The sequence below is a fragment of the Triturus cristatus genome, chromosome 2_1 (assembly GCF_964204655.1).
Source record: "Triturus cristatus chromosome 2_1, aTriCri1.1, whole genome shotgun sequence".
Lineage (NCBI taxonomy): Eukaryota > Metazoa > Chordata > Amphibia > Caudata > Salamandridae > Triturus > Triturus cristatus.
Window position 1 is genome coordinate 151,444,685 of NC_140581.1, and position 15,642 is coordinate 151,460,326.

At 44.1% G+C, this 15,642-nt stretch overlaps 1 protein-coding gene across 1 annotated transcript in view; it reads left to right on the plus strand.

The window, feature by feature from the left end:
- The window catches only part of PIK3C3 (phosphatidylinositol 3-kinase catalytic subunit type 3), an 855,016-nt gene that overhangs the window by 442,435 nt on the left and 396,939 nt on the right, over positions 1 to 15,642 (plus strand). Inside the window, exon 14 of the mRNA XM_085629033.1 lies at positions 5,995 to 6,100. Coding sequence (XP_085485159.1) covers positions 5,995 to 6,100 — 106 coding nt within the window. The remainder of the gene's footprint in view (positions 1 to 5,994; positions 6,101 to 15,642) is intronic.

The window sequence follows — 15,642 nt, forward strand, 5'->3', positions numbered from 1 at the left end:
CCCTTATCCCACTTCCTGCTTGTCTTGTTTCAAATGTCATCTGTATTAGTATTGCGCGCGAGGAGTCGCGCCAGGCATTCGTTTCTTTCGAGACCTTCTTCCAGTCTGTGGGATCAGTCGGTGACAAGTGACAGTACAGAAGGTCATGTCACTTTTAACTGCCTGCATTACATCTTTCTGATTTCCCCCGTGCCCTCCTTCTTTGTGTGATTAATAATATTTAATTTCAGAGCCTGCACAGGAAAGCGTGATTTAAAAAAACTTCGCGGTTTCATGTAAATCGTGTTTATCTCATAATCCGCTTTTGTGCAACCTGTGTACAATGCAATTTAACATTTTTCGTTTTTTTTGTACATCATTTGTGTACACAGTTCAGAATCTACAGCCCAGGGTCGGGTGCCTGACGTGTAATTATAAGGTATATCGCGGATCCTCGCCTTCCTGCACATCACACTGACGGAATAAGAGCCGGATGTTGCTTGTCACCACTTCAGGCTTTCAAGATTCCCAAACAATTTCCACCGCGAGCGTAAAGCTGTCAAATTTTCAGCAAGATCCCTCCTGCCCCCGAGTTCCGTGTTAAACAGGAGCGACCATGCACGCTATTTGTTATTTGGCGCTTGGAGCCTAGGCAGTCCTCAGAGCACCTTTTTGGCGCAGGCACGTTATCCATACAACCTTACATTTCTGAGAAGCTTTTCTTCTTTATAAATAAAAACGGTTTCCGTGCCCTGCTGATGGTTAACGGTGGGTGGGCATCTTCTGGGGGGGGGGGGGGGGGTTAAGAAGCGGCAGAGTGGCCAGGTGGGGAAATGAAGTCACTGATTAGAGCTTGTAGGGCTGGGGCGCAGTCAGTCGTACTGGTTTCTCTGCCTCCCCAGCCCTGCTACCTGCTTTGCCGAGACCCCTCCTGCCCCCGAGTTCCGTGGGCTCAGGGCCTCTTGTCTCAGGCGCGCGTTGCTATAATCCCGCTCGGATACAATCAGGCCTTCGCCAGCCGCCGGCGCGGTGACCTGCAGTGCTCAGACTGGAATGCTTTTCACAGCTTTGCTGTGTTCTGTTTTCAAGCTTTTACTTCCAGCCCTTTAATTGCCCCATTCCATCTCCTTGTGGTGGAGGAAAGGCATTCAGAGAGGCCACGGGCCTGTGGCTTAAACTACAATGGCCGCGCTACATAAGCTCATAAAAGTGCACTGTGCACTAAATAGCCTCAAGGCGCTATTCTAGCAGCGCTTTGTTGTATGACGCCGCTCACAGCACATGATACATTCTGCTTTACACCCCCATTTGTTGTAGTTATGATGGCGCCTTTATAGATTATTTGTGTTTTTATCCATTTGTTTTTGTTCAGTAAGAAGCATTTTGCCTGCTGGACATGCTCGCCTTTTATTTATTTACATGTAGTAGTGTTAAATAGCGCAGACAAGAGGGTGTCAAGGCGCTTTACATGTTGCATATTAGTCAGCGTTCTCCATCAAATGAACATACGCTGCATGCATCGCTGTCTTACGTGCAGGAGCAGGTCCATTCTTGGAACCTGGTGTCTGCCTACCCCGTTCTGCCCACAGTTTGCTTGTTTTAAGTGCAAGCATAAAACAGCAAGGAGTCCTCTCCATGCCTCTGCAAATGACACCAGGCTTAAATAAATTGACAATACTCCTCAAATACTTGTTTTGTGTGCAATGTGCTTGATGGTGAATGCGACAAAGCAGTCATGCTCTACTGGTTAAATGAAATCACAAACGTAAAAACTTGAAACATTTGACAGCAATACCCAGGGCAGTTCAAAGATGCAGACGGAAGAAAGACAGTCGAGTAAAGATTTGAAATCTGCAGGTTGAATAAAACCACAAACTACAAAGAATCGACACTAACAATCAGTTTAGGGCTGGACAGCTGTGCTTCGCTGTTTTATGCCAGCAGCAGGAACCAGCAGAAAGCATTTAAAATGTGAACGCGAAACTCTATCGGGGGCCGGGCATTACTTTTATTGAACATTTCATGTAGCTGAAATGCTGCACTTGGTGGTGTAGTGCACTGAAACCAGTGGCGTTAGGCAAAATCAGGGGCCCCCTACAGAATTCAAGAAGGAGCCCCGAGAAGAGTTTGCGACCACCCTGTGGCTCAGGGCTGCAGGGCCTTGTGTTACGTCCCTGACTGAAATCTGGAGCAGTAAACAGCTATGGTGGCTCCGAAAGCTTTACCCTGTTAAAAGATCGCTGGTTGACTCTATTTTCTGAGGTGTTTCTGTTCTTTGCCTTTGTCTAGCAGGCCACCCGCGTGGACACCTCCCCCATGTCGAATCCCATCTGTGGACATGGCTCGCGATGCTGCTTTCATCTGATAACATGAACATTTTTGGAATCGGTGCTCTTAGCTGAGACAGACCTGCTGTTGATGCTCTCCAGATCCTCATGGGTGGCTTAAGAGTCTTTTCACGAAGTCAATGGGAAGGCACACACTGTTTGAACATGCAATACCTTGGAAAAACAAGAGGCGTTTGGCAAAACAGTAAGTGTTTCTTTAATTAAACAGTGCGGCCAAGTGAACAGTTACAGGGTGTGAGGACTGTCTCAATTTACAATCAATCTAACAAAGACTTTTATACAGTTCATTGGGAGTAATAAAATGGTTCCGCCAGTCCTTTTTAGGTCGAGGCTGGGCAGCGCGAGGCATGCAGTATTGGAGTATGGCTTTGAAGCCCCACCCACTCTCAGCCCATATTTGTCACTGGTTTGTGTCATTGTCCGTCTGGAACGCTGGCTTGTGAGTAGTTATTAGGCTTGTTAGTCTCTCCTTGGTACCGCCTTGTCTGCATTTGTAACCTCCCATGGCGACTGGCCCTTTTATCACTCTTATTTTTAATGGGTTTCTCCTACTGCAGGCATGACGTGTTTTCCTTGCCATGCGCGCTTTCACTTTCAAGCATTCCCAGACAATGGCGGCCAATTCTTTGAAGTGAAATAGCTCTCGAATTTACAAGAGTTTGAACTATTGCCATTGTAAATGACAATAGCTTAAACTCTCGTAAATGCGAGACCTATTGCATTGCAAATGCTTGTTAATCCATACAACCACTGAATCACCCACTCAGACATCTATGCACAGACTCATACACCCACCCACCCACACAGACACTCAGGGACACATATAGATACTCAGACAACAAATCAATAACCTATATAGACACTCATGTAGGTATTCAGCAACTCATGCAGTTGCTTACACACCAATGGAGAGACTAATACAGACTTTTACACAGTTTAGTCAGTAACCCATGCATTCAGTAAGACACGTTCAATCACTCACTTATAGTCAGTCACATACATACGAAATAATTACAACACTTATGACATGTTCTGTACCACCTTCTCCTTCCCCCATCATGATTTCTCTCTAGCCACGGGTGCCGAAAATGATCTGTCGAACAAGGTCCATGGCCCAATGCCTCAATAGGCATATTGTGTGTTTCTTTCTAGGCATTACATTCAGAAATTATCGCAATAAGAATGTAGTGTTTGGTCCAGGTCTCCCTATCAGCGTCCATTAGAAGTCATGTATCCCTGACTAGGCTGTGCTCACTATTTGGTGCACTTTATAGGTCGAGCATTCGAGACCTCTTGTATATACTTTAGTATATACTTATATATTAGTATATACGTGTATGTGTATGAACTCTGTGGGCTCTGGAGATCAGCGCTAGGACTAGTCTGCTTCTGCTTAGGGACTTTTTTTCTGTTCAACTGCTTCTATCTAACTGTCTTAATAAAAAAAGGACTAGTAGAGGCCAGTAAAATACCAGAGTTGCTTTCTGCTGAGGGACTTTCTTTAAAAAAAATTCTGGCAACTGCCTCTTATTTAACTTTCTTGATTAAAAAAACGACTAGCAGGGGTCAGTAAGATACCAAAATCACTTTAGCATTCTCTAGATTCCAGTCCATAGAAATTGTCTTCCACGAGCACTCGTAGACAATAATATGTTTTTCAAATGTTGTGCTTTCAGTGATATGACCACCAAAAGCCCTGATTTTACATTAAAAACAGAGCTTTGGACTATACCATTTCCAGCTGAAAGGCAATATTTTTCTTCATGTGTTCCCATACCTGGCGTGTCACGCAGTTTGGTGCTTACTTTCCCTCCATGTTAAAGAACAGTAGATGTTTCAGCACCCAGGCTAATGTGCTGCATAGCTAAATACATATAAGGTCCCAAAGACAAGACCGATTGCATTGCAAATGCTTGTTGGATAATTGTGGCCCACTAAAGCATGTTCCAAACCCCTCCATATGCTATTATGTATATTGTATTGGAGCCTCCTTTTCAATCGTGTGGTGGGCTCACCACTGAGTAATCTTACTTGGAGGACTGGAAATTCTTTAAATATAGTCAGCAATCCTTAGCCCATCTTGGATATTGCAGTACACTTGCCTCTTTGATTGGGTCTATCCTGGAGTAGTTCTGTCACAGTTGTCACAATATAGTGGAGTCTACAATGATAAACTAAGTACCATTAGGTTGCAGAATAGTAACTCTGGAAAGTAATTTTCTTTTATGAGCAGATTTAAGAATTCCACTTTCGATGTTGAACATTTACCACAAGAGCCTGAAGACCTGGCTTTTTGATCTTTAGGCTGTTCTTATTGCTTCAGTTTCAGTTCTTTTTCTCATTCTTTTGCTGTGTTGTGTTATTTTTATTCTGAGATGCAGGTGGAAAGCGCCGGGACACTCTTTTCGAGTAGCCGTGCGCTATAAAAGAACGCTGTAACATAACATAACATAACCACAATATATTAGCATCCTATCCTCAAGTGTTTCCTTTGGCAGTGCTTAACATAGCAGAGATTCAGCTGCAATAAGTTGGTTACATTCTCTAATCCTTGCTCAAATACAATTTTTGTACTTGACTAAAGGACATTTGGATGTAACTATAAGATTAACAGGCAGTGGGGTACAGATTGCGCAATTTGATGCACTTGAGTAACTTAGTAGTTCACTACATTCATTAATGAGATTGCTCGCAAGGGCATAGAACAATGACCACCCAGCATTGCTAAATGGATGTAGACAAATCTACACCCATATGACATACAAAAAACAAAATCAATGTCCTGAGCAAAACTCATGTTAAACCAAAAACTTAAGTCCACACAGTGTTGTTCTCCAGTGTTTTTCTCGACGTTTAATTGTAACACTTACCTGAAAAGATTTGATACAAATAAACGTCGAGAAAAACACTGGAGAAGAACACTGTGGGGACTTAATTTTTTGCGTCAACATATGAGTTTTGCTCAGGACATTGATTTTGTTTTTTGACATTTGGATGTAGTTTCTCCATAACTGAGTGATTTTATTACTTAGAAAATGTTTAGTCAGGCTTTAGTTTTAGAGTCGTTATTATTGCTGTAACATTGACAAAAGGAACAAACCTATTCTTTGAATTTAATTTTGTTGATCAAATGGCACTAATTGAATAACAAATTTTCATATTTCAGGTTTTGTTAAAATTGATGAGGTGCTCGTTCAGTAGCCTTTCTTATTTTGAATCAATGTATGGAGTGTGTTGCCCCATTGCTGGATAAAAGCTCCCACGATATGATCCTCACGCTTAGTGAGCAACACTAAGATTTCATCCCACCCAATGTATTTAATTATAGTTCAATTGCATTAATAATGCAACATAACATTACTACTCTGTATGGAGAAAAGCTTTTGTATTTGCTCAAAAATTAAAAATATTTCAATATGTCTTATTTGTTCCCCACCATCCAGACATGATTTGGAGGTTCATACTCCGGCCATGTGGTATTCCATTTCTTTGCTGAATTTGGATGATTTATTTTGCTGATCAAAAGCATGTGATATGTATGTAAACAATTATTTGTGCATGACAATTTACTGACAGTGAAATTCAGCTGCATTACATTATTAAATGTAACAGAAGACCTGACAATATTCGTTGCATCACTTGGGCCTTTCCTACTTATATATTGCAGGTACGTGATAGTGGAATGTGAAGACCCAGACACTCAGCAAAGGGACCCAAAGACTCATGAGATGTACCTGAATGTAATGAGATGTTTTAGTCAGGCATTACTGAAGGTAACATCATATCCATAGATTTGACTGAATGAAGAAAGTGTTGTATGTTCATTATGATTATTTTTGTGTCTGCTTTAATGATCAACAAGGACATACCATCTTCAAGTTCAGTGTGATGAAGGCCTGAACCCACTGTCATCAGTAAATAGTACAATGTGACTTGATGCCAAATGTCAGTCCTTGTCTTTCCTTTTGAAAATCATTAATTTCACCTTTAATAGTCTAGTTGATTCAGTTAATCTAAACCAGGCCTACAGGTCTAAAAATGCAATAACGTGGCTAATAAAAGCTTAGTACTGGAAACAATGACTCCTCGTTAAAGGGAGTCATATAACTTACATGCAGAGTCAAAACAGGTTATCATCTTATCAGTCTCTCTAAGAGTGAAGTCAGATTTTTCAGGCTGATTTATGCTGATATATTTCATAATTATTGCAAATGAAGGGTGGCAAGTGTGTAGGGATGTGGCACCCAAGGGGAGAGTCCACACAGGAATATGTTTTAGTAGTTCATAGGTTTGTGCAAGTAGCGGTGCTGTAGAGGTAGAGAGAGCCTCCGTAATATGCTGTCAAGACCAGCAAACCAGTATATTTATAGTCACCTAGCACACGCAGATGAGTTCAATACAAAATATACACAAATATAAATTGTGGTTTTCTTTATCTTTTGTTCTTTATTGTTCTGCTGTTCAGGTATGTTACTTCATGATCAAAAGTGCAGATTTCTTAGACTTAGCCAACACTCGTTTCGTCGCACTGATGAGAAAGTTATCCGCGACTTCCTCAGGGCTAATTCTTCTTTGAACGGTACCTCCCTGTCGGTTGTAATTCTGTCCCGACTGTTTGCAACACTGGAACTAGCTCATGAGCCGAGAACGAGCACACAAGTGGCGATTCTCCCCTTATACGGGGGTCACACATAAAGTGAAAGATTTGCACTATACCTGATAATTAAAGAACCACTTAAGGCTCCGGAATATATATTCTCAGACCTTTGACACCATACTTTGCAACTGTCGGGACAGAATTAACCAAGAAATCACTAGAACTCGGCAATCTACATATTGTACATTTCCTCCCACAATTTTTGTAGATTTTATACTTAGCGTGGATTTCCCACAGTTTAACATGTAGAATTTGTTACATACTGCAATACCATTACATTTCCACACAGTGGACAATCTGCAGGAATCACTGTAACAGGCGTGCTTCTGATATAGACTTCTATCCACAGATTCTTTACCTTAGAATATTCCCCAGGCAGGTGGTGCCGACCAAGAACCGCCATATCTGCCTACTCGAATGCAGACCACCAGGTTTGCCTGCTTCGCCGAAGCCGCATCACCCGAAGGCAGGCCCGCGAGACCCGGTGCACTCTGCAGGCATCAAGGAAAGATAGGCATGTGCCTCCATGACTCAGATCACTGCATCATATCCAGCAAAGAGGAGACTCTCGCAACGCGCGTCTCAATCCCGAGACCGACGGCACCGCTGCAATCCCCAGAGAAGGTACTATGCACTCTGGGACTTATGAGGTCTCTGCCACCCACCAGCGCTCTGGTAGGCGACCAGAACAGAGCAAGTAGATCAGTCTACTGCAACTGGTCATTGCATTTTTTCTTTCTTTAATAACTTTGGAAGCACTGCTTTGCGCTGACACAGGGAGAAAGCCTATTTCCCAATCCACAGCGTGGATCGCTGTCATTTCCCCAGTGAAACCGTGAAGAACCTTCTGAAATCGCAAGGGCTCTTTCAGCATTTTAACTGCAAACATTCTTGAAGTATTTGTACCGTTAGATGTTTTATTTGGATTCTAGAGGTTTTCATCTTGTTTTAGAGAGTAAAAGAGATACTATTTTCATACCTCATTTCATTGTGGAGTCTTTTGGTGGTGTTTTCACTGTTACTATATGCACATATGCTGGACTACTTTACACATTGCCTCTTATGTTAAGTCCGACTGCTCTGTGCCAAGCTACCAGAGGGTGAGCACAGGCTGATTTAAGTGTGTGACTGACTTACCCTGGCTAGGATTGTGGACAGGGTGTATACTTCTGCCAACTAGGGACCACATTTCTAAAATAGGCCTTACATTTTTTGAAATGACTAGCTGGAGGCTAGATTTGCCTTTAATGTATATTTCCTCTCCTTAGGTGCAGAGTTTGTTTAGGTACCTAAAAAGGTTGAGCTGTAGTAATTTGTGAGAAAGGCTGCCATTTTGAAATCACTTTCAGCACTAATGGGGGTGGAAATATAGTGAGTTATTTCAGAACTGGAGTGATATTTACTGATTTTATAGCATCTCATGAGGTGAGCTGCTGCATGGAGAATGGCTTTTAGAGGAGCCAAGCCGATCTTAAAAAGGCCTGAAAGTAATGTGCGGCCATCATCCAGAGTAGCCACCATAGCAAATGAAAACCAATGATTTCCGCAGCATTCGTTAGAGATGTGATTGGTTTGAAAGGCAAATCTCCATTAGAAGTATCGCCCACCATTTGAAAGAATTGCCCTATTTGAGATTGTGCATTCTTCAGGGATCATATGAACTCTGTTTTGAACTTGCAGCAAGAACCGTCTTAAGACTACAATATAGGTGTTTTTCTTAAGCTTTCATTTGACAGACGGAAAACAGGTCTCCAAATAACATGCCCCTGAGTGAAGGAGTCCTCAAGCCTGTTTAGTCCTTCCTATAGTCAAGTTGGGTACTAGCCAGCAAGAGTGTCTCATTACATGAAGTGATGGCCAATGACCTGTGGACAAATGATCCTGGGAGCAGTGATTCTGTGGGTTCGCTTTCACTTGTCGCTGCTCTGCAGTTTCAAGGTGCTAGTTTGATATATATATATATATATATATATATATATATATATATATATATATATATATATATATATATATTCACTGAAAAAACCATAGGTTTCACACACGTTATAGTTAGGAATTATCATTTACAAAACCTTGCAAATTCACTTAAAGAACCATAGGTTTCACACATGTTATAGTTAGCTGTACATTTCACTCGTAAAAAAACAATGAAATTCCACGTTATAGTTAGATCAGGTAACTATAACTTGCGCGACCGCAGTCCACAATGTGTAATTTCAGATGTCATCATTGATGTCATGAGTGATGTCACTGACCATGTCATGAGTGATGTAATATGTGACGTCATCAGCAGTTTATTGTGGGCGCACAAGTTATAGTTACCTGATTTAACTATAACGTGGAATTTCATTGGTTTTTTACGAGTGAAATGTACAGCTAACTATAACATGTGTGAAACCTATGGTTTTTTAAGTGAATATATATATATATATATATTCGCCGAAGCCGCATCACCCGAAGGCAGGCCAGCGAGACCCGGTGCACTCTGCAGGCATCAAGGAAAGATAGGCATGTGCCTCCATGACTCAGATCACTGCATCATATCCAGCAAAGAGGAGACTCTCGCAACGCGCGTCTCAATCCCGAGACCGACGGCACCGCTGCAATCCCCAGAGAAAGTACTATGCACTCTGGGACTTATGAGGTCTCTGCCACCCACCAGCGCTCTGGTAGGCGACCAGAACAGAGCAAGTAGATCAGTCTACTGCAACTGGTCATTGCATTTTTTCTTTCTTTAATAACTTTGAAAGCACTGCTTTGTGCTGACACAGGGAGAAAGCCTATTTCCCAATCCACAGCGTGGATCGCTGTCATTTCCCCAGTGAAACCGTGAAGAACCCTCTGAAATCGCAAGGGCTCTTTCAGCATTTTAACTGCAAACATTCTTGAAGTATTTGTACCGTTAGATGTTTTATTTGGATTCTAGAGGTTTTCATCTTGTTTTAGAGAGTAAAAGAGATACTATTTTCATACCTCATTTCATTGTGGAGTCTTTTGGTGGTGTTTTCACTGTTACTATATGCACATATGCTGGACTACTTTACACATTGCCTCTTATGTTAAGTCCGACTGCTCTGTGCCAAGCTACCAGAGGGTGAGCACAGGCTGATTTAAGTGTGTGACTGACTTACCCTGGCTAGGATTGTGGACAGGGTGTATACTTCTGCCAACTAGGGACCACATTTCTAAAATAGGCCTTACATTTTTTGAAATGACTAGCTGGAGGCTAGATTTGCCTTTAATGTATATTTCCTCTCCTTAGGTGCAGAGTTTGTTTAGGTACCTAAAAAGGTTGAGCTGTAGTAATTTGTGAGAAAGGCTGCCATTTTGAAATCACTTTCAGCACTAATGGGGGTGGAAATATAGTGAGTTATTTCAGAACTGGAGTGATATTTACTGATTTTATAGCATCTCATGAGGTGAGCTATATATATACTACCTACTAGCGGTTGCCATTAGCTTGTTATAGTTAGGACCTAGTTTCTTAGGAAACTCGTTTTTTGTTTTCCCAATAACTTTGGCGCCGGTTGACGAATCTTTGCGAATTTTTCAAAACTTGTGGCCAGTTACGGTCAGCTCCTATCTTGTTTCGGGGTGATTCAGCAAGCGGTGGCCGAGAAAAAAGGGGGGTCCCAAAACGTGTTTTCTCCATGTTATTTCCCATAGGAAATTTAAGACACGGCTACAGCCCGAACTGCTGAACGGAATTACACCAAATTTGGCAAAAAGGTAGTGCTTGGTTCAGAAAGCGCCATTTTTTCCAAATGGTGTAAATCCGTTCTGTAGTTGCGGTAAAATTAAAAATTAAAAGTTTCGATATCAATGGCCGCGGAGGATCCGCAGACCCGCCCGACCACGAGCTTTATTCTAATTGGCTGTCAACACTTCAAACCAGGACATGTTGGCAGCCATCTTGTGCCTCGAACCGAGGCACAAGAAACCAGGGAAACAAACGCATAAAACAAGAAAAGGGGGCAGGGTAGAAACACCCTGACCCCCTAGGCCTGCTTAGGGGGTCCCACAAGGACCCCAGGGCCAAAAAAAGCATTTTTTTTTTTTAAATCGCCGAGATGCGTGGAGGATCCGCGGATCCGGCCGTGCAAATAAAAAAAACGAAGCACGGGCTTCCGTGCTTCATTATTAATTAGCCCCCGGGTGGGCCAAGTCAAGGGGACATGTAAACAAATGTGTGAGGGGGCCCCAATCCCCCCACACTGCCCCGAGGACCGCCACCCCCCGGGGCTTTGCACCAATATTTGTGGGGGGCACACGGCCACACCGCAGCCCCGGGGACCGCCACCTCCCGGGCTTTGTTTTTTTATGTTTGCAGGCCTCCAAGCCCCAGGGACCGCCACACCCCTGGGCTTTCATTAATAAATTTGCGGGGGCACACGGGAAACACGGGACTGCCACCCCCCGGGGCTCCTATTTTTTATTAATACCTGTGTGGGGGGGCTCGAGCCACCCCCCCACACGCCCCGGGGACCACCACCTCCCCGGGGCTCTAATTATTCAAATTTGGGGGTCCGTGACGGACCCCCAAGCCCTGGGGTCCTCCACCTCCCCGGGGCTTTGCCAATGGTGGGAGGGGGGGCCACGCGACCCCCCTCCTGGAGCCAGTGATGGCCCTGGGGACCGTCACCTCCCAGGGCCGGCTCCTGCAGTGTCCCGGGGCGCCCACCCCTGGGACACTGCTGTTCGCGGCTCCCGCCCTGTCATTGCCAGGTCTGCTTTTTTTCATTTAAGCTAGAGCAGGGAAACCTGCTCTTGCTTCAGTGAAGCAAAGCTGAATGGCTTTTCCACACAGGGAGCTGCATGTCAGCAGCTCCCCATGTGGAAAAGCAATGCCGGCTCCCGCAGGACGCTGGGAGCCGGCGGGACCGTGGGGGCATTGGGGCTCCCCCCATGGTCCCCAACGGAGAGGGCCAGCCCCGGGGGATGGGGTCCCCAGGGCTAGAAGTGGCCCAGGAAAAAAAAACGAGGCAGAGCCCCGAGAGTGGGGTCCCCCGGCCGAAAATGGCCTCGGGAGGGGGGCCCACGTGGCCCCCAACCCGATTTAAAAATAAAAAAAAAACAAAATTAGTGGTCAGGCCCTGGGGGATGGGGTCTTAATTCCTCTTCAATCCTGAGGTCCCTGGGGGCCAACTAGCCCACCAGGTACCTCCAGTAAGCGCCACAGTGCTGCGTTGCAGAGCGGTGTTAAAAGGGGCGTGGCCTCTGAACACCTTTCTGCAGCGCAGCTCCCTGGCGAATAATGGAGGTGCGTGGTGGGCTAGTTGGCCCCCAGGGACCCTTAGTATTCAAGGGGAATTAATCTCCCTACTTAAAACGCGCCACGGGGCGCATTTACATAGTGGTGAAGGGCGAGGCCTAAGGTGGCATGTGTGCAAACACGCCCTTTGGTGCGTTTTAAGTTGGGGAATTAAGTCCTCTTCAATCCTGAGGGTCCCTGGGGGCCAACTAGCCCACCAGGTACCTTCAGTAAGCGCCACAGAGCTGCGTTGCAGAGAGATGGCCCAGGCCACGCCCCTTTTTACACCTCTCTTCAATGGAGCTCTGTGGGGCTTACTGGAGGTACCTGGTGGGCTAGTTGGACCCCAGGGACCCTGAAGATTCAAGGAGACTTAATCCCCCAACTTAAAACGCACCACGCATTTGCACAGTGGTGAAGGAAGGGGCAGGGCCTGAGGTGACATGTGTGCAAACACGCCTTGTGGCACGTTTTAAGTTGGGAAATTAATTCCCCTTCAATTCTGAGGGCCTCTGGGGGCCAACTTGCCCACCAGGTACCTCCGGTAAGCGCCAGAGGCCTGCGTTCCAGAGAGGTGGTCCAGGCTATGCCCCTTTTTACACCTCTCTGCAACGCAGCTCTGTGGCGCTTACTGGAGGTACCTGGTGGGCTAGTTGGACCTCAAGGACCCTCAGGATTCAAGGGGACTTAATCCCCCAACTTAAAACGTGCCAAGGGGCGTGTTTCCACAGTGGTGAAGGGAAGGAGCTGGGCCTGAGGTGATGTGTGCAAACATGCCTTTTGGCACGTTTTAAGTTGGGGAATTAATTCCTCTTCAATCCTGAGGGCCCCTGGAGGCTAACTAGCCCACCAGGTACCTCCAGTAAGTGCCAGAGGCCTGCGTTCCAGAGAGGTGGTCCAGACCACGCCCCTTTTTACACCTCTCTGCAACGCAGCGCAGAGGTGCTTACTGGAGGTACCGGTGGGTTTGTTGGCCCCCAGGGACCCTCAGGATTGAAGAGGAATTAATTCCCCAACCTAAAAGGTACCACAGGGCGTGTTTGCACACATGTCACCTCAGGCCCCCCCCTCCCTTCACCACTGTGCAAACGCGCCGGTAGCGCGTTTTAAGAGGTCGTTTTAATCCCCCTGCTCTTTTATATCCTAGGGCCTTACAGAGGAGGTCATGCTAATCCCCCAATGCATAGTGTTCCCTAGTGTATGTAGGTGTTTTCACTGTATTCTAAGTGTCTTTTAGCATACCAGTGGCTCTAGGCCTGTTTAGTCAGAGTCAGTTACCACCAGTACCCGTCTGAAAAAGTTGTGGGCACAGGATAATTTTGCAACAAGGCCTTTTTCTGCTCCTCTGTTGGTTCCTCCTGCACATGTCTTGCTTCTTCCTGCACTTTTCTTCGTCTTTGTGGACTTCTGTTGCTTCTTTCTGCATTACTTTTGCTTCTTTCTGCGCGTTTTTTCTTTTTTCTTCACATGTCCTACCTCTGTAGGCATAGTTAGAAACTAGCATTTGAAAAACCTTTGAAATTCACTGAAAAAAAACATAGGTGACATTGCACTCGTACAAAACCATAGAAATTCCCCCGTTATAGTTAGTTCAGCTAACTATAACTCACGCCCCGGCAATGCACTGCTGATGACGTCAAATATTACATCACTCATGACATGGTCAGTGACATCGCTGATGACATCACTGATGACATCACCCATGTGATAAGTTCATGCATCTGCTCTCACCCTAATATAACTTTAGATACACCCACTCTAAATTACAGACTGCCATTCTCAAAACCATAGACACTCCAACACCAATAACTACATACCCACTCACTGATTCTTAGGTCTACACGTACGTCCACTCACTCACCCGTACGTACAGTCACTCATACTTATGGTCACTCTGTACAGGACAGTCATATGCACCCATACACCTATATGACACACACACACCGCCACTCATCCATAGAGGTACTCACACACCTAGTCAGTCATGCAAATAATTAATCACACTCCCATTTACTCACCTATACAGTTATACACACACCAGCTCACCTACTCATACAAATAGTAGCACATTCTTCCGTTCTTATACAATCACTGATACAAACACTCATCTATGCAGCCACTCTCACAATCACACTCTCACTTAAAGCCATTTATATACTCTTAACACATATATACTGCCTTTCATATATGTAGTTACTCACACGTGTACCAATGAGATATACATTCACTCACTAACACACCCATACACACACTCACCCACCCATACAGTCCATCACAGATGCACACTTCAAACTATGCACACAGTGAATCACCCACTTACACATCTATGCAGAGTCACACACACCCCACCCACACAAACACTCAGGCACCCATACAGATACTCAGACAACCAATCAATAACTCATATAGACACTTATGTAGTTATTCACAAACCCATGCAGTTGCTTACACACCAACAGACAGACAGACAGACAGACACCGAGATTCACACAGTTTAGTCACTAACCCATGCATTCAGTAAGATATGTTTAAGCACTCACTTATAGAGTCAGTCAGGCACCTAGTAAAACATCCATTCAGACACTTACACACCCACTGATTCTTCAATATGCCTTTCCCTATATATATTAAACATATTTAAACTTTACAGAAACACACAGTCACTGGATGGTGTCATCTGTGATGTCATCAGTGATGTCATTTGAGATGTTATCAGTGATGTCATTGACCATGTCATGAGTGATGTAATATGTGACGTCATCAGCAGTGCATTGCGGGGGCGTGAGTTACAGTTAGCTGAACTAACTATAACGGGGGAATTTCTATGGTTTTGTATGAGTGCAATGTACAACTAACTATAACTTTCCCTAAAACCTATGGTTTTTTTCAGTGAATATATATATATGTATATATATATATCTATATATCTATATATATTGCTGTTCCGATATACATTACTGTTCTTCAGTGGAACTGTCAAACAAGACCCCAAAAAATTATTGGCAAAGCCAGAAGGTTCCCAAGACTCTATTAAACAATGGGGTTACCCAGTAACATGTAGAACCTGGGGACTATATCGTTAAACGAACAGTGGTTCTGCCACAACACACTTTGCGCAATTATTTTTTCTTTCTTTCCCCGAGATATCGTAGGATTACATTAAATGTCCTTCACACAATTGGCCCAAACATGTATTTGAAACTAAACAAATTAATCATAATTTTGATATCAAATTTAAAGTTTATAGATTGTAAAAAATCTTATGTTTCTTCCAAAACACGACATATCATATACAAATTCAAAATGACACACAGGGCATATACATAAACTAAATAGACCATAGATAAACCGACATTGTGCATCTATCACCACACATTACAATACATGCATGAATATTTACATTACAA